At 37.4% G+C, this 25,547-nt stretch overlaps 1 protein-coding gene across 8 annotated transcripts in view; it reads right to left on the reverse strand.

The window, feature by feature from the left end:
- Window positions 1-25,547, reverse strand: part of FRYL (FRY like transcription coactivator) — a 178,006-nt gene that overhangs the window by 147,480 nt on the left and 4,979 nt on the right. For 6 of the 8 annotated variants that reach the window (XM_075500034.1, XM_075500032.1, XM_075500033.1 and 3 more), the window contains exon 1: window positions 1,077-1,352. In XM_075500034.1, coding sequence (XP_075356149.1) covers window positions 1,077-1,254 — 178 coding nt within the window. In that variant the 5' untranslated portion in view covers window positions 1,255-1,352. Of the gene's footprint in view, window positions 1-1,076; window positions 1,354-15,825; window positions 16,034-25,547 lie in introns of those variants that run through there. The other 2 variants (XM_075500035.1, XM_075500036.1) reach the window with 2 other exon arrangements.

Here is a 25,547-nt window from a genome sequence, read left to right on the forward strand (position 1 = left end):
GCCAACGTTACTCAACCTGACACATTAAAAAAAGTGGTTTATATTACAATCAGAAAGGCTAAGAAAAGTCTTTCCAAGTAAACCCCTTTCTCCCACCACCACAAACTTAATTCCATAGTTAAGGGTATAAGTTCACCACGCAATAAGATGGATGTCATCATCTCCTATCTTTGCAGTTACGCACATAAGGGAAAAAATTTCAAGGCCACACTAATTCCTGAAAATAGCACCACATAGCAAAGGGTAAAAACTGTGCATCTGATAGCCATCAGGATCCAAGACCATAAAGGCTCAAGATCTTACTACTTTAGCTGAAGGCAAAAACAAAAGTAAAACTAGATTCTCCATTGCCACCCAGATGAACTGTCTGGAAAAGGAACATTAACTCATTCTACTTCTTTTTATTAGCACAATACACTATAATATTTACTACCTGTTAGTGTCAAAAAAAAAAAAAGAAAAAAAAACCAACACAAAAACTTCACACAAACAAGCTTACCCATGTTCTTAAGTTAAAAATTCTCTATACAATGTCCGTATTCTTGACTAATTTAATGTACATATTATGTTTATAAAAAACCTGCAATCTTCAAAACACTAAAAAAGGAAAGCATAAACATTTTTTAAATGAAAAATCTCTTAAAAAGGAAAGCCCTTGAAAACATACGGGATTTGAAAAACAGGGAGAGAAAAGATGACACAAAACTTGAACCCTGCACTGCAGTCAGAGCTCCGTGCAGCACACGTCTGTCCAGACGACTTAGTGCCTAACCATAGCTACATTACAATTTAAAAACTTACATAGGGATACTTATCCCAAAGGGGGAAAAAGAAGTCACACAGGCATGCAAAGACAAGGACCACATTAGAAATCCTGTAAAATTGCTTTCAAATAGGTCACTAACACATGATAGTGTGTCAATGATAAAATAGTTCTAAAACTAAAGACAACATTATCATAGCAACTCTGATAAAAAGGCCTTTTATAATAAAATTCATCAATTTAGCAAATAATCATGATCTGAAGAAAAAGCTTAGTAATCGTTTTTTACCAGGTTGATGACACGGATACATACTGTAATCAGGATGTAAAACATGTGTCTCCCCGTCTTCATCTATTGTCTGTCCTAATGAAAAGAGTCTGACACGTCTCATCTTCAGTAGCCTTGGGGAGCTTTCACTGGCAGTAGTCCCAACATCCAGAACTACATCTCCAGAAACGACAGTGGGAACAATTTTTTTCAGGAATTCCATTTTTACATGCCCTCTGTGTTCTCAGCACGCACTAAATTCAGCAGTTTAGCTACACGTTACAGAGCATGGCTCCCACATCAACTTCCTTGAGCACAGAGGTAGACTTCTAGTGAAGTCACATTGAACCTGGGTGGTGCCAACACCAGCGCGTCAGCTGCCAGCTGCTCCAAGGCAGATTTTAAAGACGTCTAACTGTATGGACTGATAAGAAAACCAAACAACAACAAGCCTATATATTAACCAACGCATGCTAAACTCTGCACTTGTAGAAGACACCGTATTTAGCATTGCAACAAATTTAAGCATTAATAAAACGCACGGTTTATTTTCAAATTTCTATCTGACAGAGTTCAATAGCTCTTCATTTTCATGAAGTGCACAGAGAGTGTTCATCTGCATTTGAAAGATAACACTTATCATTCAGAAAGTCTATGCACCAGCTTTATAAACAAAGTGTCTAACAGCACAATTTAAACCATTTCCATTCTCACATGGTTTTAACTACTAGCTACGAAGATACTAACATTTATTAAATATTAAGTTCTGTTCTGCAGAGACTCTGATGCTATATTTACCACTTAAAATACTCAAACCACCTTCCAGAAAACGCCAAGTACAGAAATAACCCATCTCATTTTGTCCAAACGTCCACTTTATCCCTAGGGCTACTTCTCCAATGTGCCTGGTTTAGCTGAGTTTTTTTGTTTTTATTTGAGGGAAGTTTAAATGTTGTTCTATATTTAGCTTAACGAAGCCATTATGAAAGATGCCTTGCATTTGCAGCAGAAAGCTCAGGGGAAAAAAGAGACATTAGCATAGAAGAGTGTTCCTTAATGCTTCCTACATTTGGGAGTATGTATCATTGTATGATTTAAAAATATTATTTTATTTACTAGACTTGGAATGGAGATCCACAGACATACTAGGTAATATTTCCACCTCATTTGCCACCAAAAGTTGTACACATCACTCAGAAAATCCACTAATACTCACTCTGAATCTAAGCAGCAGTATGCAAGCTTCTGTTATTTTTATGAAAGCAGCTCAACACAGTTATCCAACCTACGTATGAAGTGTACCACGCTACTATACATTCCTTAAAAGAAGGTACTTAATCTGAAACTCACTACGGTGTCTAGCTCTTCTTAAAAAAAAAAAAAAATTCTATGAAAGCCAGGTAACCTGTTTCAGGTCTCCGAGTTCCAGTAGTTCAGTACTCACAAGGAGCTGCTCACCCGGATTAAGCTGTCAGTTCTTTACCGACCAACTCTACCGTCACACTTCGCAAGTATTTAATCTAGCTAAGAATGACACAACTTGAAAAACTTGGTACAAGTTCATTAAAGTTGCCACCTAAGAAATTTTTCAAGTTCTATATAGACTGAAAACATGTAGTATCTTTTGTATTCAAATCTGCATTAAAATCCCCAAATATTCAAGTTAGTCTGTATTCCTCTTGTAAATGAATACAAAATTCTACACAAATTTCATCTTGTCAATTAATACAAAATTCTGACCTTATCAAAAAAGACACATTATTAGAATATTATTTCCTGCAGTGAAATATTTGGGAGATCAAGCAAAAAAATTGTCCCTGTAATGATTTCGTTCACAGTATTTTTTCCACCAATACAAAAAAGTTATACAGAATATATTTTCAAAAAAGTATTTTGTTTTCAGAGAAAAATAAGATACCACAAAGATAACTTGCCATTATAAGAGATCACGTGTCATTACAAACTCAAGCAATCATTTATTGACAATAGCATTATTTTCTATAGGATTTTTTTTTGCCCTTGAAATCTTGCCACAAAGCTACTTTGCAGTTTCTAGCATCTGGGAACAAAAGAGAAATTCAGACGCTTCTGTGAGAATGAGAATGCTTCCGATCATCCACCTGCCAAACTGCAGTTTGCAAAGAAGGGGGTAATTAGCTATTTCAAGTTGTACCTAACTGAAACGCCCTCTGAAAGGTTCAAACTAGATACCAAAGTGCTCTTAACCATGCTATGGAGGTTTTATTACCATGTGGACACAGGGTGGAGACAACAGATGAAGTGCAAGTACTTAGTGCATCACTTCAGTTAAATGCATAAGGTGTGACTTTCTACAGAACATGCAGCATATGCGAACTGGCCATGGATAAAAAAAATTAGGGCTTGAAACTATACTTTTTTTAGTGAGAAAACATAACAGCCTTTCAAGTAATAGGATTTACAAACAAAACACAAACAAGGAATAAAAGCCACCCACCATACACATGATCATTTTTCAAGATTAAACTTGATAAACTAATAAAGCTTATATAACATAAATGAATCCAAAAGCTTTTGACTGATTTTTTGCTTCAGGATGGCTTTTGTTTGACTCTTAAGAAAAGGACATCAAGGAGTTTTCTACAGAAGATAGTTGGGGATGTATATATCTCCTTATATTTATAGATATATATGTATGTAGGTGGATGGTGGTTAACTCCAGGATATTATATGAGAGCAGCATTTTATAAATAATGAAGCTAAGATAGAAAGCTTCCGTTTCTGCCTATGTCATTTCACATACACTCCTCTCTCCCACTTGCTCTTACCATCTTCCTTAAACAGTACAATGTACAACTGTGGGTTTTATACAATCTGAGCAAGCTTTACAGATAATCTGCTGGGGGAAACATATGAGAAGTCTTATAATTGTTATAATCAAATTAATCTTTAAACAAAAGAAACCAAAATGGGCTCATAAAAGCCTTATTTCATAAGTTTTAACACTTTCTTATTCTGGAACCTCTAAATAAAAAAAAAATGGGAGACTCAAGCTTATATAGAATTATTGTTTGTATTACAGTGAGTCCTTTGATGCCTTTCCATGTGTATTCCACTTGTTACACTGAAAGGACGACTCTGGTTTTGCACTGAAGTGCTTGCTGAGGACATTCAGGCTCCCCCTGTCGCAATTCCACAGCCAGTGATACAAACAGCAAGAAGGTAACATCCGAGCTCCACATCCCTGCTAACAGGAATCCACATCAGCAGGCCTTCACATCAGAAGGGAATATGAACAGATCATGAAACATGCAGAAGTACCACAGAGAGACCCAGTGAGTGATGAGAGGGTAGCAGCACTTGTCAGAGCACTGTCTGTTTGGATTAGACCTTTCAGGACACATAGAGCAAAGCTGTTTGGTGGGGTGCACGGAAAGAGCAGCTACACCAGAATTCTGTTGAAGCAGGTAAACCTGCTGGTGCAGGAACATCCTAACAATGAGAAATGCTGAAAAAACAGAACACAATCAATGATAGATAGATCTGTGTGAGAGAAGACTACTTGCAAGTCCCTTGAGTTCACATGTCTAGAGACTTTTTAGAATTAGCAATAACAACAGTAAAAGACAACTATGAAACAGACAACATACTGGGAAGTATAATTTTAGAAGAGAGCCTAGATGTCCTATAGCCTACCATAAACATGCATTATTTGACAGGTCTCTTCATGAACAAGCATACATTCCAAACCTTCAGTTTTGTAACACAGAATGTTTTTAAAACTATCCCACCCTGCTAGAGAAAGGCCACCGCAGTCCTACCTGCTGTCGCAGAGAGGACACAAGACTTCCTTTATATCTAACACGTAAGCTGGTAAGACAGGTCCTGGGGTTTTTGGAGGCTGGGAGGAAGAGCGGTGCCCTTTGGCCTCAACGGGATTACTGTGCCGCTAAGGGAATACGAAGGTTCTGAAAGGGCAGGCTGCGAGGCGCAGCGGACTGGGCTCACCACCTCGGCGCGGCGCCACCCCCCGCAGCCCTCCTCCTCCTCCTCCCCATCGCACCGTCAGCCACGTCAAGCCAGGCCAGGCGGTAACGCTGACCTCGAAAGCGGGCTGGTTTTAACCTGGATTTGTTTGTCAGTGCCACACAGACTGCCCTGCCACACGGAGGAGGGGAACTGCGTGTGGCTTCACGGGCTCCTCCAACACTGGCAGGAGTCAACAGTTCAGGGCAGCTTTGTTGGCATGGTGGTAACATGTTTTCCAAAACTCTTAGCCGTAACTAGGGTGTCAGAACGGCTGAGCGGTACAACCACGCTGGCAGAGAAGGCAGCTGGAGGCGTTCCTGTGCCAGCAAGGTGGAACCGTGCACTGCAAACCTTCTGGCATTGAAGCACAACCTCCCCTTCGGTGGCACTGCGATGGTGTGGCACGTCTCCTGTCGGCACATAGAAGCCTTGCTTCCTCCCAACTTCTGAGCAACGTGACCACGTTGGTAGGACAAAACAACATAAAAAACCAAAAGCAAAACTATCTGTCCTGCTGCGACACTGGCACTGGAGGTTCTGCCATACCGGTTTCAACAGCAAAGACCCAGTAGTATACTGAGGATGCAAATTCTGTCTTTAGAAAGAGTGAGTGGTCCTGGTCCGTTATGCAAAGTGGTCTCTACCTCAGTTTGCAGCTCTTCAAGAAATGTTAATATTCCTTGAGCTCAAGGATTTTAACTATGCATCCCTGAGCCCATAACGGACATAGCATTAGCGTGCACCAAATAAGCATCGTTACTATTTTCTCCAACTTGCTAATTTAAACCTGACATCACTATTTCAAGGGGGAGTGAATCTGCTAAGGAAATAGAGCAACTACAACAGCACCCAAGTATTCAGGAAAAAAAAAAAAAACAAGTACAGGAAGTTTTTCCTTCTTGCATCTCAGAATAGAAGCCTAATTTGTAAGAATTTGTCTTATCCCAATGAAAATAATCTGCTCTTCCCCCAAAAAAGTGAAGATCAGAGATACATAACTGAAAGCAGAACAAAACAGTAGTTAGAAATTGAACCTGCAGTCTAGCCTGGAAGTTTAAATTAACTCACATTAAACTAACTCACATTAAATTGACTCTGCATTAAACTCACAAGAGGTACTGGGTACTGGACAGCTACATTATACTTGTTAGCCAATTAGCAGGACATTGTCATAATTTCACACAAAAGACTGTAGGGGTAGGGAAGACAAACCCCATTTCTTTCTCTGTATATGCTACACTTCTTCAAATGACAAACCTTTTTGCTTTAGAACTGTAACTTAACATAGTCACATATGTATAGATTTCTTTTTTCTTTAAATACAGAAACTAAACAGACAACACAACCTCAAAAAGCGTATGCATAGGGAGAAAACAGTTTTTGTGTCGTATTGTGGTGTCATCTCACCTTTTGGCAGTTAGGACTAACCACTTGTAAGAACCTGAAGTATTTAAAGGAATGAACTTTGCATGTCAGAAAGTTTAAAAATATTAAAAGATATTTAAGATAAGGGGCTATCCTTCATATAATTTAAAATTATACTTTACCAGTTAATTCCCAAGCTACTTAGCATTAATTGTTTCCTTGGTCCATTTCAATTAATGTAATTTCACAGCAAAAAACCCAAGGACCAGTATAAGCAGGGACAAAGCAATGTACAATCTTGCAATAAACTATATCAGTGTAAACTTGTTGTAGCTATTATTTTGCACAAAAAATACTTTAAACCTAAGCCATTTAATCTTTCTATAGTTTGGCTTTATTGTTGGTTTTTTAATGTAAGCAAGCAAATAGTTTCAGTTGTCCCCATGCTTTTCTGAAAGAAAGAAAGTCTAGCTTTCTGTTTCTTGAGAAACGAAAGTAACAAACTGTCGACTTTTGGTAAAGTTTCAGGTTCCTATCAGTCACTTAAGCTATATGTGCTTGTATGGGGGGGTAGGTTTTTTGAGCGAGTTGTGGGGCTTTTTGTTTGGAAGGCTGGGGATTTCTGGAGTGTTTGGGGTTTTTAAGAGCTTGGTTTTAATTATTTAGCATTAGTAGAAGTGAAATACAAGTAGAAATAAAATACTGGCAAAATATATCAAAACAGAAGCTGAACATAAAATACAACTGTTAGGTTCACTGGCTGAATGCAGTATTATCCCGTTTAATAAAAAAGCCCCAAAGTTTTTACTGTTTATGTATTAGGTAATAACTGTTCTTATCTTGAAGTCGCATGCAAGAATACAATGCTTTCCTGAACTCATTAGGAGTTCCTGAGAAGATCAAGGTATTGTCTTATCCCATAGCTTCTACAATCTTAAATCAGGATAAGGATCTGGGCTTCCTGTTGCTAACCTCATGCTTGTTCCAAGTACTGACATATCACACAAGATCTTCCAAACCTACGAATTTCTTCTACTGGCAGATTTTCTTCAAATAAGAACTTGCATTTCAAAGCAAATCCCAGAGTAGTACATACTCTGAATCATACCCATTCCCATGCAAGTAGGAACACCAGGAGAAGATGTCATTACACAATCCCGTAACAACAGAAGTGGCTGGATATTTTCCCTTATAAAAGGATCAAAATGAATGATGACAAGCATGATGTTGATATTTCTATGCAAAGGACATTAAAAAACTCAACATTTAAAAGACAAGTCAGACCACCAATGGCAACACTGCTATGAAATTGGAACTCTAAGGAATTGAAAGCTGAAAAGCTTTACCGAAAGCTTTTTAAGTGCTTAGCAGAAATACAAGGAACAGAGTTGCCAACCGTTAATGTAGGTTTGCTTATTGAAAAGCCAGAACATAGACATAAGTGATAACCAGAGACCAAGCACACACATACATGTCCAGAATTTCTTAAGAACAAAAGTGGTTCAACAAACATTTCTTAAACAAATATTTTTACTATTTGGTTGATGGCTATTTTCACAGCCATTGTCACTGTTTCTGTTAGAATTTTCGCTAGTGCTACATGAAAGTACACATCTGTAGAAGAATTTCCTCGTGACTGAATGGCCAACTTTTGAAGTCACGCCCAAAGCATAAAAAAAGTCAAATGGCCAGGGAAAGAATCTACAGTTTATTGTTCAAAATAACCTTCACTCAAATCCCAAAAGTGTACACACCACTAGTTTATCTTGCTTCCCTTGCCAAGCCTGATCTAATCTTAGTTTACTACTTAAAATTTTATACAAGGAAGGTATGTTTAAAATGTTACTGACCTGTGGAAACTATCATTATCCTTTTTTCATTGTGACTCTTCTACATAGCTTCTATTATTTAAAAAAAGCAGGCTTACTGAGTTCACAGTACACAGGACAAGCTCAGTTTCTAATACCAATGAAAATCCTCTGGACATCTAGATTAAATATAGGGTCTGTCTTGGTTTACATAGAATTCATCCACTCTAATCTTAGTTCTTCCCTTGAAAAATGGACAGTTTTTGAAAGATGGTCACAAAGTTTATCTACACTGCAAAACAGAAAGTAGAAATTAATACTCGACCTAGTAAAAAAACCTGAGTGGGTAAATTCACAAGTCCATTCGCATGGACTGATGTGCTCAAGTCTCTACTGGTTTAGGCATACATCCTCTGTGCTGTGTTATACAGACCATACTACTAAAACTATGAAACACTATATATAATATAGTGTTATAGTAAAATATATTTGTATTACAAGATTTACGTTAGCTGAGGAGCAATGTATTTTTAAACCCCATATAATATATAGTCCTCCTACGTAAAATTTCATAGCATGATCTTTCTCATAGCAAAACCACAGTGCCAAAGAAGGATGTAGGACTAGAGAACAAGATTCATAGGCTAATATTAAAATCAGTCATAGAAGAAATAAGAGCTTCATTTTCTTAAGTTACATCTTTGTTCAGCAACAAGGGTAGATAAATCAAGTTGCTGAACATAAATTATTTCTCACACAGATGCTATCTGTGGGACTTCAGAAGGTTACTCTTAGCTAGAGGATAGAGGTAGCTAAAACTATCTATTTTCTTAACAATGTTATCAGAAAAAAGTTAGATAACATGTCATAGATATAATATTTGCCCACAGATATGTTGGGGCAATAATTTTAAAACTTCTCCCTTCTCACCTCTTCTATCTCAGAGACAGAAACAGTAATTTCTAAAACGTTACAAGATTTTTCTAGTGGAAATATATAAGCTTAGATTTTAAAATAGTAGTAGTCTTCCCCTTCAAATCCTAAGTGAAAAACTTCCTTCAGTGTTAAGCAACAGCACGCCAATTCTTCTGCAAAATATAGATGTCTTTGCCCCTTCTTTCTACTTAATAACTTGAATGCATTTCCACTTGATAATCTGAACATAACCAGAAAGAATAAATGCTGCTGCCATAACTACGTAATTTGGCTTAAATAGAAAACAGCCCATCTATCAGTTCTTACAATAAATGTAGTTATACTAGGTACTCTGGGCTGAAGTTTTCAACATTTTATGGCTTACAGAAAGATTGGCACCTGTATTAAAGGAAAACAAATTCACTCCTGCTCAGATCAAGATGCCTTCCTTACCGATTAGGGACATGTAATGATTATATTAAATTCAAGGCAGTGGAAAAGGAAGATACTTAAGGAACTTGCTTATCAGATAGTACATAATCTGAGTATGGTTTACGACAGTAATACATCACGTGAATACCAGCTATTAATTTAGAGCAAATCTTTTATGTAAATTTTGTAACCCTAAAAGAGAGTAAAGGTTTTTCTGTATGCAGACATAGAACGTTTATGGATATTTTCCATTGAACAAGTTTTTTTAATTAACATTCAATTGTCTCCTTTCTTAAGGAGAAAAAAAAAAAAAAAACAAAAGAAAATCAGAAACAACAACCAGACCATCAGACGCAGCAGAGGATGCTCCCAGTGGAGCTCCATGTGGGCCTATGGGAAACCTGGTATTGTAGCTTTAGTACATAAACATTCGTAAAATGTCATTCACATTTAACAGAAAACAGAGCTATCCTTTCAATGCTATAGACGTTCACATATAGCAGAACTAAAGTATTTTAAGTGACTATATTCATTTCTAAAAGGAAAAAAGAAAAAAGGCAGGGAATTTGCACTTTTATAATTTCTAGAAAGAAAAGAGAATGGATGTAATTTAGGTTTGTTTGGCAAGGTTTTGGTTTCAGGGTTTTGAGCACAGGCAAGGAAATACTAACTTTCAGTGTAAGATGTTAGATGAAATCTCATTTACTCTTCCTATTTGAAAAGCTACAATATACTTGAGATGAAACAGAGGTCCAACTAATTTAGGTACTACATTAAGGTCCAGAAATGTTTCTAGTAAGCAGGGGAGGAAAAAAAATGGAAATAAGTTTAAAACCCAGCATTTTTTATTAGCAAATAAGAAAACACAGTTGCTAAATGCACTGCTAGAATAAATAGTTCTCAGTACAAAGTCACTAACTAAACAAATACGTGGGAAGATGAAGGAACCTAAACCAACAAATTGTTGAGCCACCCAAGAGAAAGCTTCCATTTTTATCCTGTATGGAACACTTCTATGCTTATGCACACCCATGCAGGTTTGCTCGCCAAAATTAGTCGTATTATCACAGTAAAGCTTATGAAATTGCAGAGAGCTAAACAAGACCACCACAAATTAAAAAAAAAAAAAAAAACAAACAAACAAAAAAACCCCCAAACCGTAACAACCCAAAGCCAGAAACAATACATGGCACACTAACTGTGCAGCTTCAGAAGCTGGGTGAACAGACCTTCCTTAAAAGACAGCAATCAAGGCAAAGGTACTGCTCCTTCACAGAGGCTCCACTGCTCAGGCATTCTGACAGTGACCTGGGGGCAACAGAAAAGCTCAAAGAGCACCTTGATGTATTAGTTTTTCCCAAGTACCACAAATTAAGATGGATCTATAGAACAAACAGACATCATAAGTGATAACTTGAAAAATACAGATTAAGACAAAATAGTGATAGCATGCATTTAACTAACATGCATCATCAGATTAAAAAGGATTATTCTAACACCAGAAGAAGCCTATGTGAGATTAGCATGTATTGTGAAAGGATTTAAGAAAAAATTCCTTATTTGGATTTGGAAGAGACTTGCTGTATTACACCTATCTGAAGGAGAGGTTAAGCTTGTTCCTATCGGAAGGGACAAGAAAAAACCCTGCCTTTGAAGAGCAGAAGAGGCAACCACTGAAGTTTAAGGACATAGTTGAACATGGTCACCCAGGAAGGCAAGGATTCCTTTATTTAAAGAAAAATAGATGCTCCAGTCATCTGATTAGAATAGAAAGACCAAAGACGACCTGTGTCCCTTCCTCAGTTGTGGCTTTTTAAATAGACTAATAATAAAAGACTCCTAATTGTCACAGTGAAAGACAGGAGGATTCTTTTTAAAAAAAGTTTCAGAGGCTGGAATTACTTCCTCCTTAAGAAAGACACCACAAAACGAGCTTTACTGCTTTCCATTTCTTAGTAACTAATTTTCAAAAACATCCATTCTTTTCAAGTTAATGTGCATTAAACAGGAAGAAAAAATTCTCTAAAGTGAATGTAACATACACATTTTAACACACACAGGTCAGCTTATAGTATGGTTGTTTCAAGCCAACTACAAATGGAAACACACAGAGGTGTCAAGACTCTCATTTTGTCCACACTGGGATTATGTTTCATCATTCACACAGAAGATCCAATGAAATATGGTTAAAATTAAGAATATTAGCTAAGTAGACCATAAAGAGAGAGGGCTCCTTTCCTCACACAACACTCTTATTTCTTCCTGGACTCTGCTGTACATTTTAGCCTGAATCCTTATATCCTTTAAGGTATGCCTCAAATCAAAGGATCAGGGACTTGTTGTTGTTGTTACTGTATTGTCTGCATCAGAAGTGAGCCTTGCTGCACTTCCTAAGCCATTTCTGAGTCAGAGAGACTTACTGAGGAGGAGCTAAGGAGGACAGCAGAAGTGAGAACTTCACGATCAGTGGTGTACTGTAGGTGCAAAGTGCCCTGGGCCAAGCGAGGCAGGATGTGTTAAGCCATGCTGGGCAGAAGCACAAGGGAGGAGAACTCACAGAGAGTTTCCACATGAAAGCTCTGCAACTATGGAGGAGGTATCAGAAGTAGCTGCATCACTTATGCTTTACCCAAACCTCTGAAAAACCACCTATCACTGTCTCCCCATCTTTGAAGTAAAGTACTTGATTTGTATAAAGACATACAGTGTTTTCATTAGCTACTACCCAAGGGGTAGGTGTTTTCCAGTTCCTAAAAGACTTCTGGTTCCCATTCCATTATATATGATAGATTTAAGCTGTAATACAGAGTCTTTACTGTAACTTGTGCAGTTACTCTACACCTTTATAAAAAAGTTGCTGTTTCTTTTAAATTAAGCACCTCTCCAAGCGAATTATTTTCAAGCAAACAGTTGCTGACTGCACATGGAGAACAGCAGCATCTCCACAACCAATAGTAAAAGAATTGTCTGACCAAAAAGAGTGTTAAAAATAAGATTTTAAGATACATGTGCATACAGATAGCTGTATATAAATAAATTTCAGAGCTGTAATAGTGCAAAGTTAACCCAGATCAAAGTTAGTTAGCAAACAAGAGTTTCTTTCTCCACCATCTTCTTGCTGATGCATAAGCAGACTTCTAAAAGAAACCCACAACAGTTCAAGTCCCTTTGAAGGCCAAATGTATTTCATTTTAAGTGTTAAACACCACCACTGATAGTGCCTTGTATATTAGGTTTAATACACAAGCAGATTACGTTAAAACAAATATATGGTCATAAAGAAATCTTAATCAAACTTATCATTCATAATAAAGGTACTTAGCTGTTCTCCATGACAGAAAGTAAGTTCAAAAACAAAAAGCTTTACAAAAGGTTGAAAATGGGAATTTTATGAATGTTGGATGATGCTAAAAAAAAAAAAAAAAAAAAAACAAACACAAAGAAAAAAAAAACAAACAAAAACACCACCCTGAGGACCTAGACATGAGCAGCACAAACAAATCCCCAGAATCCTGGGGAAGGGAAATCCTACAAGACAGGTTCAACAGTTTTTTCCCCCCTAGTCTGACACACACAGCTTTCCCACTCCACAGATTAAGCAGCTCTTCTATGTCCCTATTAGCGTTTTCATCTTCTGTTTTCTTGCAGATGTATCTCATATGCTCTACATTGCTTGAACAACATGAGGCATCAAGCATGAGGCATTCTGCAAGTCATTTGTCACTGCAAGTAAGCATGGTCTACAAAGCTCTTCAGCAGAAACATACCTCTAGTCAGGCAGCAGAATGAGAACTAATGTTCAAATGAAGCAGGAGGGGGGAAAAAAAAGGCCCACAAAAAACCCTATTAAAAGTTGGTGAAGCTCACTGAACTATATAAAATACAAAACACATCTTAATAGAAACTTTGTAATAAAAATAACTTGTTTCCATTTATTTCCCCAATATCCATCTTACAATTTATATAGACCCAGCTAATGAAACTAGTGAGCAGGGTAGTGAGTACCAAGTACTGCTTTAATCCTAAATGATTACTTAAGGAGGGGAAAAAAAGGAAAAAAAAAAAAAAAAAAAACACCACAAAAACCACAACACCTTTTCTCCTCTTGATGGTCCTTTACTTTCTTAATTATGCTGGGAAAAAAACCTTAACCAAACGTAAGTGCTACACCTGCAAAAACACTTGTAATGTATGAACAGGTACATTTAACTGTTCTGAATACTGTTTAGCGATTGCATTTACAGACAGAAATAGGCATTCTTAGCATAACTGATGCTCCAGACAGTTTTTCAGAGAGGTCACGGAGTCTTCACCACGAGAACTTTTCGAGACCTGACTGGATAAAGCCCTGAGCAACTGGGTCTGCTGATCAGGGAACTGATTCCAGGGAGTAAATTAGTAATACAGAAGAAGAATAGCAGCTGGCACATTTTTCCAGCTATATATTATTTTTCCTTCTCACACCTATTTTTAAAGGAAAGCACTTGAGATAAGACTCTCTCTGCATTCTCTGACAGGAAAATACACCCTGAAAGACAACTTGCATTTACCTTTTGCTGAAGTGAAAAAAACCCCATGCTTATTGCCTACACACAACACAATAGGTTTTTAATACTGAAGACAGACAATAGATACAAAAGCAAAAGGGCCAATGCTAAGGATTTTTTTTTTTTTTAAACCTACTACCTGATTGAAATTACACAATTCAACCTTGAACGCTCTGTTTGTCACTGGAGCATGTTTTCTATATAAACATATAGAAACGTAGAAACATACATAATCGTTAAAACCTTTTAAAGTGAGGTAAAACTAGAGTTGTCCAAAGCATGATAAGCACCCACAAGAGAAAAACTTACAGTAAAAAAAATGATACTAATGTCCTCAAACCCTCTGCCTCCATTTTTCTGTTTCATTTAAAAGATTGATCTGGAATTCCTACTCTAATGCTAAAACATGTATTTGCCTTCCTTGAGCAACAGAAAGATATGGACGTTCAAGGTAAACTTCTGCAGCAATGAATTTATTATCTTTTGAGAGAAAGAATACATACATCAGAACAAAAATAATTATGGTATAAAATTCAAACAAACGACAGTGAAGCAAGTCAGCATGTTCTATAACTAGAAATGAAAGCCAGTGACAGAGGCAAACAACAGGGATATGATACACTGGAGATGATCCAATGGCAGAACTTATGATACATTCGAATTCTGTTTTATTGTATACTTCTCCTGTAAAGAATACATAGGACAATACAACAAAGGAAAGCGAGAGCTACGCTAAAAATATTATAGAATATGTAACATTCCAATTACTAATGATAATTAGTTAATAATAGAACATATAATATTCTATTACATTCTATAAAGTAATATTATAGAATATACAATATAGAAAGTCTTGAATATGAAAATCCACATAGCAAATACGGTAGAAACAACTGCACTTGAATATTTTCCTCCTGTCATGCCAATATACTCTCTGTTCTCACAGGCCAAAAGGAAGTCCAGTCTATCAGCTTTACTACTTGACTATAGGGAAGCAGTACATTGCATTATTTTTGAAGGATGGTTTAGATGTTGCATTAGTTAGATCTATCCATATCAGCTCAGAAGTGCTTTATCCACAACAATTGCCCTGTGCTTGACAGCAATACGGATCTATTTACCACCGATAAAATCCTTACATGAAGAGCAGTAAAGAAAGGAGCATCTATATAAGGAATTGTGACTGTCTTTGCTAATTAGCTGCATTACCTGGCTTCATCCACAAGAGGACAGAGCTCAGACACCTACCCGCACATTGTAAAGGAGGACTCTATTAGCACCAAGAAATCTGATTTGCTTTGAGCACAGAAGTTTATGAAAGAAAACTTGAGAGAATTATTAAACATACAGAAATTATACAAGAGAATTACTAAATGTACAATTTGAGGATTACTAAATTTATAGGAACCACATCTGGCTTAGGAAGTCTCCGAGCTGCAGATGATTGGAAGGTGGGAGGCTGCTTGCCCTGTTCTTAACCTTTTCCTTAGACATTCACTTTTGGCCACAATCAGTTACTATACCGTGTTAAATCAAATGTTCTTATTTGATTTAACACAGTACAGACACCTTTCTATTCAGATAACTGATATCTGAAGTCAGAGTTCAAAGTGTGTTAACAGTACAATATAGATAACAAAGACCTAAGCAAAAAGGAAAAAAAAACCCAAAACCATGCATGTAAATTTATTTATGACAGAATTGTGAAAAAGGTCTTACCACTTAGAAGCCATTGTTAACCACCGACGAGAGCCGTTAGCATATCACAGTTAGGATGGATCCATCAAGACATTTTCCCCCAAGTCCAACGTGTGCTTAGAGATGTGAGAGTAGACAAAGATGTAAACAGCTACGAAATCAGCTGGTATGTAGCCAAATATTGGAGAAAGGTCTCCAAACACAGTACGGACAAATGAAGTATAGAACACTGAAAAGAAAATGAGAAAAACCATAGTCAAACCTTAGACACTTACTCAATGGAGATGTCAACATTTTCCAAAAGCTTTAGAATTCTGATTTTTTTCATTGAAAAGTCATAACGATAAGAGTATGTTACACGTGTCTTCAGAATTGCTGTTCTGCTCAGAAGCTAATGATTCTTAATGATTTTTTCCCCATGAAAGAGAAAAATTAAAATTGGCACCAAAATAAAGTCTAGCTTCCCACACTCAGCATTTTATGTACATCCATTCTTTATGTAGTTTTAGTTGTACTTTAATTACGAACATACTTTATTAATCATACATACAATCACTCTCAAATGCAAGTCATTCTGAATCAAAAGTTTTCATATTAGTCCTTTTATTTCTTTTTTGATTTTTTGTTGATTTTTTTTTTCCCCTGCTTGGTTAGCATGAGGATGTGGTCAGAAAAAGAAACAAACAATACTTCAGCTGTGTCTCCCTAACAAAGCCTTGAGAACTTCTGGAGATTCCTTCACAACAGAAGTTTGTATGCAACTTGCATACTTGTCACAACTTGCCTAAGCAGCAGAGTTTGTTTTTGTTCTTCTATACCACCAAACTACAGCAAAAGCAATTTAGTATTTTTAATTTTACCCTGGAGGCAGATCAAGCACTTTTAACTGCTTTTAACAACTCAAGTCTCAACGTGCAGTGGCAATCCACCGCTCCTGATAATCTAGTTTGTATGGGGGGGAATTTTTTTTTTTTTTAAAAAGTCATAGCCTGAAAAATTGCAGGTATGTAGAAAGACCCGTACATCCAACATGACTTCATCAGTGCTCTGCTGCAACACAAATGTACCAGTTTCCTTTAGGGATGTGTGAACCATTCAATTCATCATCAATTCTTTTATGTACAGTTTGTTCTACTTCTTAATTAGTGTTTCCAAAAATACAAAAGACCCACATAATAAGTGCAATCTAAAGGTAAAAAGCCACATCCTGAAGATTTTAAGATGTAAAAGGAAGTTTAAAAGTGGGACTTGGGGACAATCAGGAAAATTAGATTAACTTTTGCAAATAGGAAGAAAGCTGATGTTTATATATAAATTGGCAACATACTACATAATTCCTTGAAAAAGCAAGTCAAGTATTTAAAGACTTGACCAGTTATAAAGGAAAGTGTTTAAAGACAGATAAAATTCTAACTCTCCATTTTACCTGCTAAATTGCAACTCTTTAATAAAGACGTCAACTGCTTTCTGTAGTTTGTGCATTCGACAGTACAGTGCATCAAATGAGCATCACTTTTTCCTCTTAAGACAATTTGGGCAAGCAAACACTGTTTTCCACACAGCAGAAATATATGGCCTTTCATCCTGCCTACATGAATAAACTGCACTGTTCACTTTTTTTTTTTTCTTCTTTTTTCCCCTTCTTTAGAAAAGAGAAGTAGTTTAAATCAACTCATGCAAAACCTTACATCCACTCCGGTTTGGAAGCGAGTGGGTCAGCTGTCCTTTTAACTCCTCCCCAGTTACACCCACTGCAAAAAGCACTTTAAGGAAATCAAAACCCTGCCATATTACTCCATAAAACTGAAAGAACAGCCAGACAGAAATCCACCTTGGCGTATGCTGACATTTTAGCTCACTTTCTCAAGTGAAACATACATTCACAGATATATAATCTGTTCTGTTTAGAGGCTTCCTTTCTCACTGTGCCTGGAGCAAACACATACAAACCCAGTCTGTACTTCTCATCCTCATTCTTCACCACGCCAGGTTCTATCTCCCCCCGCCCCAACACACTACCCAACAGCCCAGCTCCTTAACAGAGGAAAAAAAGTTAAGCTGAAAACTAACTTGAGTGTCCAGGCTTTAGGACAAGATACTGCCATTTAAGTTCAGCTGGCAGAGTGTTTGGAAAGAGCCGGGAGGGTGGGAGGCAGAGGAAAACTCATTTGAGGTATTCAAGTTTTTTAGTGGTACATACTAAGCAATAATAAATTTCAAATTGCAGCTGCTGCCTAGAACTTCAAATACAACTAGAGGTATCCTACAGAATCAATCTGACCAGATTAAGTCTGATTACAGGGAAAAAAAAGGTATCGGTAAGGTTGAAAGTCTCCAACGGATGTGAATGAAGCTTATAGTAACTACAGCGTATCGCTGGAGGGAAGTTCATTGGGTTTTATTTCCTAACTGCAGCTTACAACTCGAAGTTAAAATGTAACTATACTTTATCAGATTTGAAGTCAAAGGTATCACACAGGAGGAGGTTCAGTGTTTGGGGTTCACCCCTATGAAAGATTTAGGAAAAGCGAAGAAGCAGAATATGACAAAACTACATAATAAAGTTCAACGTACAAGAGGTTAGCTATCATAAGGTTTAAAAAAAAAAATAATTCAAAGGACACTGCTGCTACCCCTACGTTTTCATACCTAAAAAAAATTCAGAACTCCTCTAACATCCTGAATTGGAAAACACAGCTAAAAATCCAGCCAACCTCAAATGTGTCCAAGTAACAGCACATATAACTTTTATTAGGTGAACTTTTTTGTGGGGGTGTGTTTAAAAGAAAACTTTTATCTCCATTATTTTCAAGTTGATGTATCATATTCACAGAGTAGCTGCTATAATGTTGGCTACTACACAAGACTGAACTCAACTTTACCTTTTGAGCAGCAATTAGATGCTCCAATACAGCACACTTTTTGCCATTGCTAAGTGTAGGGGAGGTGGTACAGAAGACCACTTCCAAAAACTTCAGGGAAGGGGATTAAAACTAATGTTGCAGGAAATCAAAGTGTCAGCACCTGCATTTAAGTAGATATGTACAACACACGAAATTAGGGCCTTTTTATAATGACTGGCCCAAAAGACTTAATGGGATGATACTTCGGAGGAAGGAAAGGAGGAAGGAAAGGAGGAAGGAAAGGAGGAAGGAAAGGAGGAAGGAAAGGAGGAAGGAAAGGAGGAAGGAAAGGAGGAAGGAAAGGAGGAAGGAAAGGAGGAAGGAAAGGAGGAAGGAAAGGAGGAAGGAAAGGCTAATAGTTTTAACCAACCACTAGAAGTAGTGTTTTCCATGCTATAAACCCTATGCAGGCTTCAATACACTATGTGTTTGCTTTTACAAAGGTAGAATTAATCTTTGCCCTTATTCTATTAGTTTGTAAGACATAATTTTAAAAATTATAACAAAAAGTTGCTCATAAACCACTTTAGGGGTAAACATTTAAAGAATGGCACCATGGTCGCTCAAACATGTGGCTGACCTGTACCTTCAGCGTTTCATAGAGCTTGGCTAAGTAACTTGCTGTCACCAACACTCCTAACGTAACACGCTATCCCTTGTGAGCTCTGATCCTCTGTCACTGCCCCCCTTGTCCCTGCCCCAAAGGGATGGCAGATGCAATAAGAGCCCACACAATGGAGAAAAGTATCAGGCCACAGGGCAAGGTAAAGCCAGGCTTCAGCCCAAGGCTCATGACATACACCACCCCTCACGGGAAGGGGTGGAAGGAAAAAAAAACCCCATGATAACTGTAACCCAGATTTATTATACAACGTATTGACCATATATGACTCTCCTGTTACAGACCAATTAAGCAATTTTTCCACTACAGCACTGGGAGATGCTACCAGTGGGCTGAGAGATTTTCAGGAGCTGCCCAATTCCTCTGTTCTCCCAACTTTATCTTCAGCAATAGTCTGCACAGCTAGACTGTACCTAGCTTACTGCTTGCTTTCCTCCCAAATAAGTGATATTAGTGGCTGTACCAGAAATGACAAAAAAAGAATTTTTTGAGCACCTGAATATTACAGAAGCCGTTTCTAAGCTAACTACCCCATGAGACAGGATTTTATAAGAATAAAAAGGGGGAATGAAGCTTTTCAGGTTGCCAATACCAAAATCCGCCCCCTTTCTTTACTGAAGCTTGGCACGCTTCGTCTTAACAGAATATTTTTGGTAATAATTTGGTTCTTTTGCTCCTTGTAAAAGTTTTAGGTATGTTAATAATTTAATGAATATATAACAACAATATTCAACACCACAAACTAAAAACAGTTACATGATGAATTGAGTGTTGTTAAATGCTGTCAAGAACATGGTGGTCACGCAGTACTTTCCCGATTTCACCAAACATCTCCTTACTGAAACACAGCCTTTTTTGCACTCCACAATCCACATAACCAGTGAGGCTGGGTGGCTGCCAACCAGTTAACTATGGGGAAGCATGAAAGTTGTAAACAGGAGAGAAGCAGGGGTCCCCAATGCAAAAAGCAAGTCTTTTGGGGGCTTGGAGGTAGTGGGGGGAAGAACTTCATTAAACACAGATATTGCATCTGGAAGATGCACAGATCATAAGCAAGAAATTGAGGTAGGTTCAGCTTCCACGTAACTGATGAGTTAACGCCCATCAGAAATGAGATAACGCTCATGAGGCAGATCAAGATCACCTAAGAGGAATCATGGGAAAAGAAGAAAATGATGCATATCTCAGTAATACCAAAACTTTGGAATATCACCAAACATCTGCACCAGAGAACTACATTTGTTATACTGGTTCAACACTTTCTCTTCATAAGAAATATAAATAGCTCTCCATTCACAAACTGACAAACTTCAATTGAAAAGACTCCCATACAATCCCCATTTGTAGTCGAGAAGGATTTGCAAGATAAACTTTAGAGGAGGACTTGGTGTCAAATGTGTAATAACTTGACCGTGATAACTGAAATATGAAAGTGTATATTTGCATTCCCCTTTTCTTAGTTAGCAGGAAAAGGGACTAAGAAAAGTATGTGAATCACAAATCATGCCCATTGGGCCACTGCCACAAAAATCTGCCTGTTCTTTAAGTTTTGATTATAACTTTTTATCTTTTGGAATCTCACTTCAGAGTATTAGAAATATGCCAAAACTCAGACAGTGTTTTTACCAGAGCACAGTGGATATTTCCACCTAGGTATAAGACCTTTCAAGTCTCTCAGATCAGCCTCTTAATAAAAATTGCCTTTACTAATGCCACAGCCCAAGGAAGCCACTGCCTTCAGACACTAGAGTGATGCAAGACTTGCTCAGTTACACCTTCCCTTGGTGCTAATGCCCTCTGTCTCCCACCTTTACCCTTGCTATTTTCTGATTGTTGATTTAGAGGAGTGTTTCCTCAGCTGAAGTATAGAACCAATGATTTTACTTTGGGACACCGAAAAGTGACTTTTGTTATTTTCTATTATACAAACTATAAGTTGGGACTAGCTATCTGAGAGAAAGTATTTCTGTGCTGCTTTTCAAGAAACTGCAAAATAAGAGCATCCAATCTGCAAGTGATCTGCAGAGGACAAAGAAATTATAGCTCTCTCCTGTTAGCATCAGAGGTTGTAAGCAATCCATATATTAAGACTACCTCAAACGGATGTTGCTTCCACCAGGAAAACAACTAAAACCAAGTCTGTACCAGCACAACTTTTTAATTACACACAAGTATTTCAAAGGGAAGTAATGAATAAGACTCCAGCTTGCTTAATCTTATGTCACTTAGACATTTATCATTACTTGTTCCTTCGTATTTCATATGCACTGGGGAGGGGAAATGTCAGACCATAACCAACAGCAATGACCACCTTCTTCCTCAGATGCACTGCTGCCTGCAACAATAAAAACAAAACAGTGCATCTAGAGCATTTGCAGTGGCTCCTACTAAAGCTCTCGCAGCCATTGATCTAAACACCATCATTCACCATATCTACATTAACACAGTTTCAGCAACAGGAAAAGCAAGAACTTCCATGAGTGCAGCGTAGGCAAGAAGCCTCAAATTCTGACCTGTGCACCACCACCACTATAGCAACAATGGGGAAAATGCAAAAAATGCCAAATAGCTCTATGAATTAAACTCCTTTTTTTTTTTTTCCTTTTTACAAAATAAATTGCAAGCACAGACTAAACTAAAAATCAGCCTATCAGCATGAAACTAAATAATTAATCCAAAGAACAGGAGCTTATATCACACCTTCAAACTGTTTTTGGCAATTTCCTACTTTTGAAAGTATCTCAAACCAAAACCAACAATTCCTTTCGATTCAATAAGCTTTTGGAGATCAACATCTAGTAGGGTTCAAGCACTTGGAACTACTGAATGAAAAATCAACAGCTTATGTACTACTTTTCCTCCCTTAACAGACTGTTAAATCTAAAAATACATTCTCTTTCCTAAAAAGTGCCAAAAACTATTAAATCACTGAGCAGTTTTATTACTGTGCCTACACAAAGAGAAAGAAAAATACGTGGCAATAAAGTTTTTCTTTAGCTATTATATACCATTAGGAGGAACCAACATGAACTTTATGCACATTCAGTACCAAAGTCTATATGGATTTAAATTTAAAAAAAACAACACCACAAAAAAAAACCAAACAAAAAAGCCCCCAAAAATAAACAAACAAAAAGACCTACCACACACAAAAACCACTTTACTCCTTTGAACAAAGTAGGAAGCCGCTTTCCCTGCTCCTTCCCCCCAAAGCAACTTTAATAGAGGTTAAACTCAGGTCCTATATATAAAATGCTAGTAGTTCTTCAAATATGCTGACTAGACAATGTTGAAGTATAACAGTTAGCAGATTTCTTACCTGCTCAAGCAGTTGCAGAAAAACATGCTTAAATTGATATATCCCAATCTAGTGCAATATTCACTATTCTAGTGCCTCTGGAAATCTGATACAAATACTATATAAAAGGTAGTAGTGCTAACTGCTTTGAAAGACAACAATCTTTCAAATGAGGACTTTGTTGCACTTGCAGAGCATCTCTACCCATTCTTTTTTCTTAAAAAGCATTCAACCTGAAGAGTTCATAGAGTCTGTATTCACACGGGCTGAGATGTGAACTTGCTGTTTCACTTTAGCAGAAACCCAAATGAGGCCAGTCTGCATTCTCCAGCATGACAATAAGATAAACAGAAAAGTAGATGAAACATTCTTCTTGTTTCTAGGCACAAAACATTATAAAAGCCCTACTGATATTCTCTCCCCTATGCATCCTACTCTTCTCATAACAATTGCATACTAGTTTTCAAATAGCCACCTGCTAAATTCAAAATATCTTTTGAGGACTTGTGTCACTAACATATGCCAATTCTTAAACTTAGAACACCTGCATCTCTCTAACTAGAGTTACGTAAAGATTTTATGCCTTTCAACTATATAGTTATATGCAAGAGTTTTATATACTAGATATGGTTTTAAGGGAGCATGCAATAAAAGCTACTATAAAATTATGTGGGCTAGAAAATACTTGAACACAGAACTATTTATTCTTAATTTAAAAATGCAAGTCAAGAGAACAACAACTTGCACTACACTATAGCACGGAACACACTATGCAGTACGTTCTTTACATATCCTCCCAGGAGATACAAGGTTGGGCTTCAAATTGGGCCAAATCAGCTGCACACAATTTACGCCCCCCCAAATACAGGTATAATCTGTGCCTAGCTGATAGCCTGTTTACAGATTTTGAATAACAGACTATAATATCAAAAGTTGATCATGGCATACAGCAAGAGGAGTGTTCTTAAATGTTTTTAAATCAGGTTCATTTTTTCCCTAGTACAGCAAAGGTCCAAAAGTATATAAAAGTGTTAAAGAAATTCGTATAATGGTAGGTAAAGACTCTCACATTCCTCTCCCAAAAGCTTATTCTATTCATTTTGTGCTTGTATCTACCTAGCCTTCTGTTCCCACGCTTGCTATCCACCACTTCTCACCTGTACCAGCTATTCTTTAGTTATTCACCTATTAATTCTGCAGGTAGGTACATGTAAAAACATATATACACACACACAGAAACATATGTAGTAACTCCATCTGAAGAAACATCTCTGACCAGTTTTATGTGCAACACCTACCACCAAGTAGGTTCAAATGGGAAGGCAGAGGTGAGGTCTAAACTGAAGGAACAGAGAATGGAGCAGCATCTCCATGATCTGTGTCTATAGGAAACAGAGAAACAAACCAGTTTGCCATATTGGAGCAAAGCTGTCAGGGAGACCTACCCTTACTGTTACTCCTCCCATGATCAGGAGCACTCATTCCTCACTCCCAACTCCTTTCTCTTTATGAGCTGAGGTGGGGTATCCAGGAGCTCCCCAAGTCACTGCAACAGCACCAGCCATCACGGGACCAGCTACTACTCATCACCCTACTCCAGGGAATAAACAGGCCAGTCAGTAATTCTTCAGGGACACAAGACAGTAATTCTTCAGCTTTTTGGACAACATCTTTTTTGGATGATGTCTACAGAGGTAGAAATCTTACCATTTTTGCTTACAGCAGTCTTTTTTTAACACAATCAGCATTACTGGCAGATTAGATTAGTTCAATTTAAGATCATGAAAACTCTGTCAATGTCAAAATGTTCAGCTGCCACAGACACAACCCTAGCACTTCTTTCCCATTCAGCACAAGAACAGAAGTGGTGTTGATAAGGACTATTATCATGCAAGACACATAAAAAAGCCTAGGACCACTTCAACGCACCTTTCATGCTAGCTTCTCTACAGAGAGAATCAGTCTTCGTCCAGGTCTACTGTTAACTCCAAGTCCCCTTTAGGGCATGGTGTTTACAAAAGAAGATGCTTCTTCATTTTGCAAAACTGGGCAACATCGCTAGAGATATAAAGTCAATCTTTGTAATATGAACTTCAAATGCGAATTCCCAAGACCTGGTTTTATCATAACATTCTCAAGCCTTATGGTATAGATATTCCCTCACTTTTTTTTTTTTTAAATGAATTACGCTTCTTTTATTCTCTTTTAACAGTCTCCCACATTGAATTACTAGAGCCTTATCTTTTGGATCAAGTACAACAAACTATCTGTATTTGTAGTTTTCACCACTCTCCCCAGCTCTTATTTTATAAACACATTCAACATTATATTCAGTTACTCCAAACAAATAAACTTAACTGCATAGGGCTGACAAAGCCCCGCACAACTGTTGTCTTTGAGACTACTACAAAAAACAAGTAGTGAAAGATCAACAGCAGTAAGTCTTCTGTGAAAGGATAAACAAGCGGGGTTGAATATTGCAGAGCAGGTCTTACCCATATTCTCACAAGGATCTTTTCAGCACATTCTTGCCTCTAAAAACGGTACCCAGTTTTAATTTCTGCTCTTCTCCCTTGTTTATTCACACATTGTTAGGGCTATCTTTGAGCTCCTTGAATACTTTCTGCACGACTAACATCACTCCCTCCATGACCTGAACTATGGTAGGCCCAAGGACTGTTGGCAACAGTGATACTTATCAATGCTGTATTTAACCTATAGCTTCTCTTCCCATTTAACATAACATACTTCAGTAGTAATATTTTTTGTTACAAGTTGCAACTTATGAAGACAAAGCAGAGAAACCCCAAGAGGACTGAGGAAAGAAAACAGGATCCTAAGGTTTACTGGCAAGGTATTTCCGCCAGAGCATTAAAAGACCTCTGTAAAGTCCCACTGGAACCTTCTCTGGAATACTTCA

Source organism: Mycteria americana, chromosome 4 (genome assembly GCF_035582795.1).
Source record: "Mycteria americana isolate JAX WOST 10 ecotype Jacksonville Zoo and Gardens chromosome 4, USCA_MyAme_1.0, whole genome shotgun sequence".
NCBI classification, from domain to species: Eukaryota; Metazoa; Chordata; class Aves; order Ciconiiformes; family Ciconiidae; genus Mycteria; species Mycteria americana.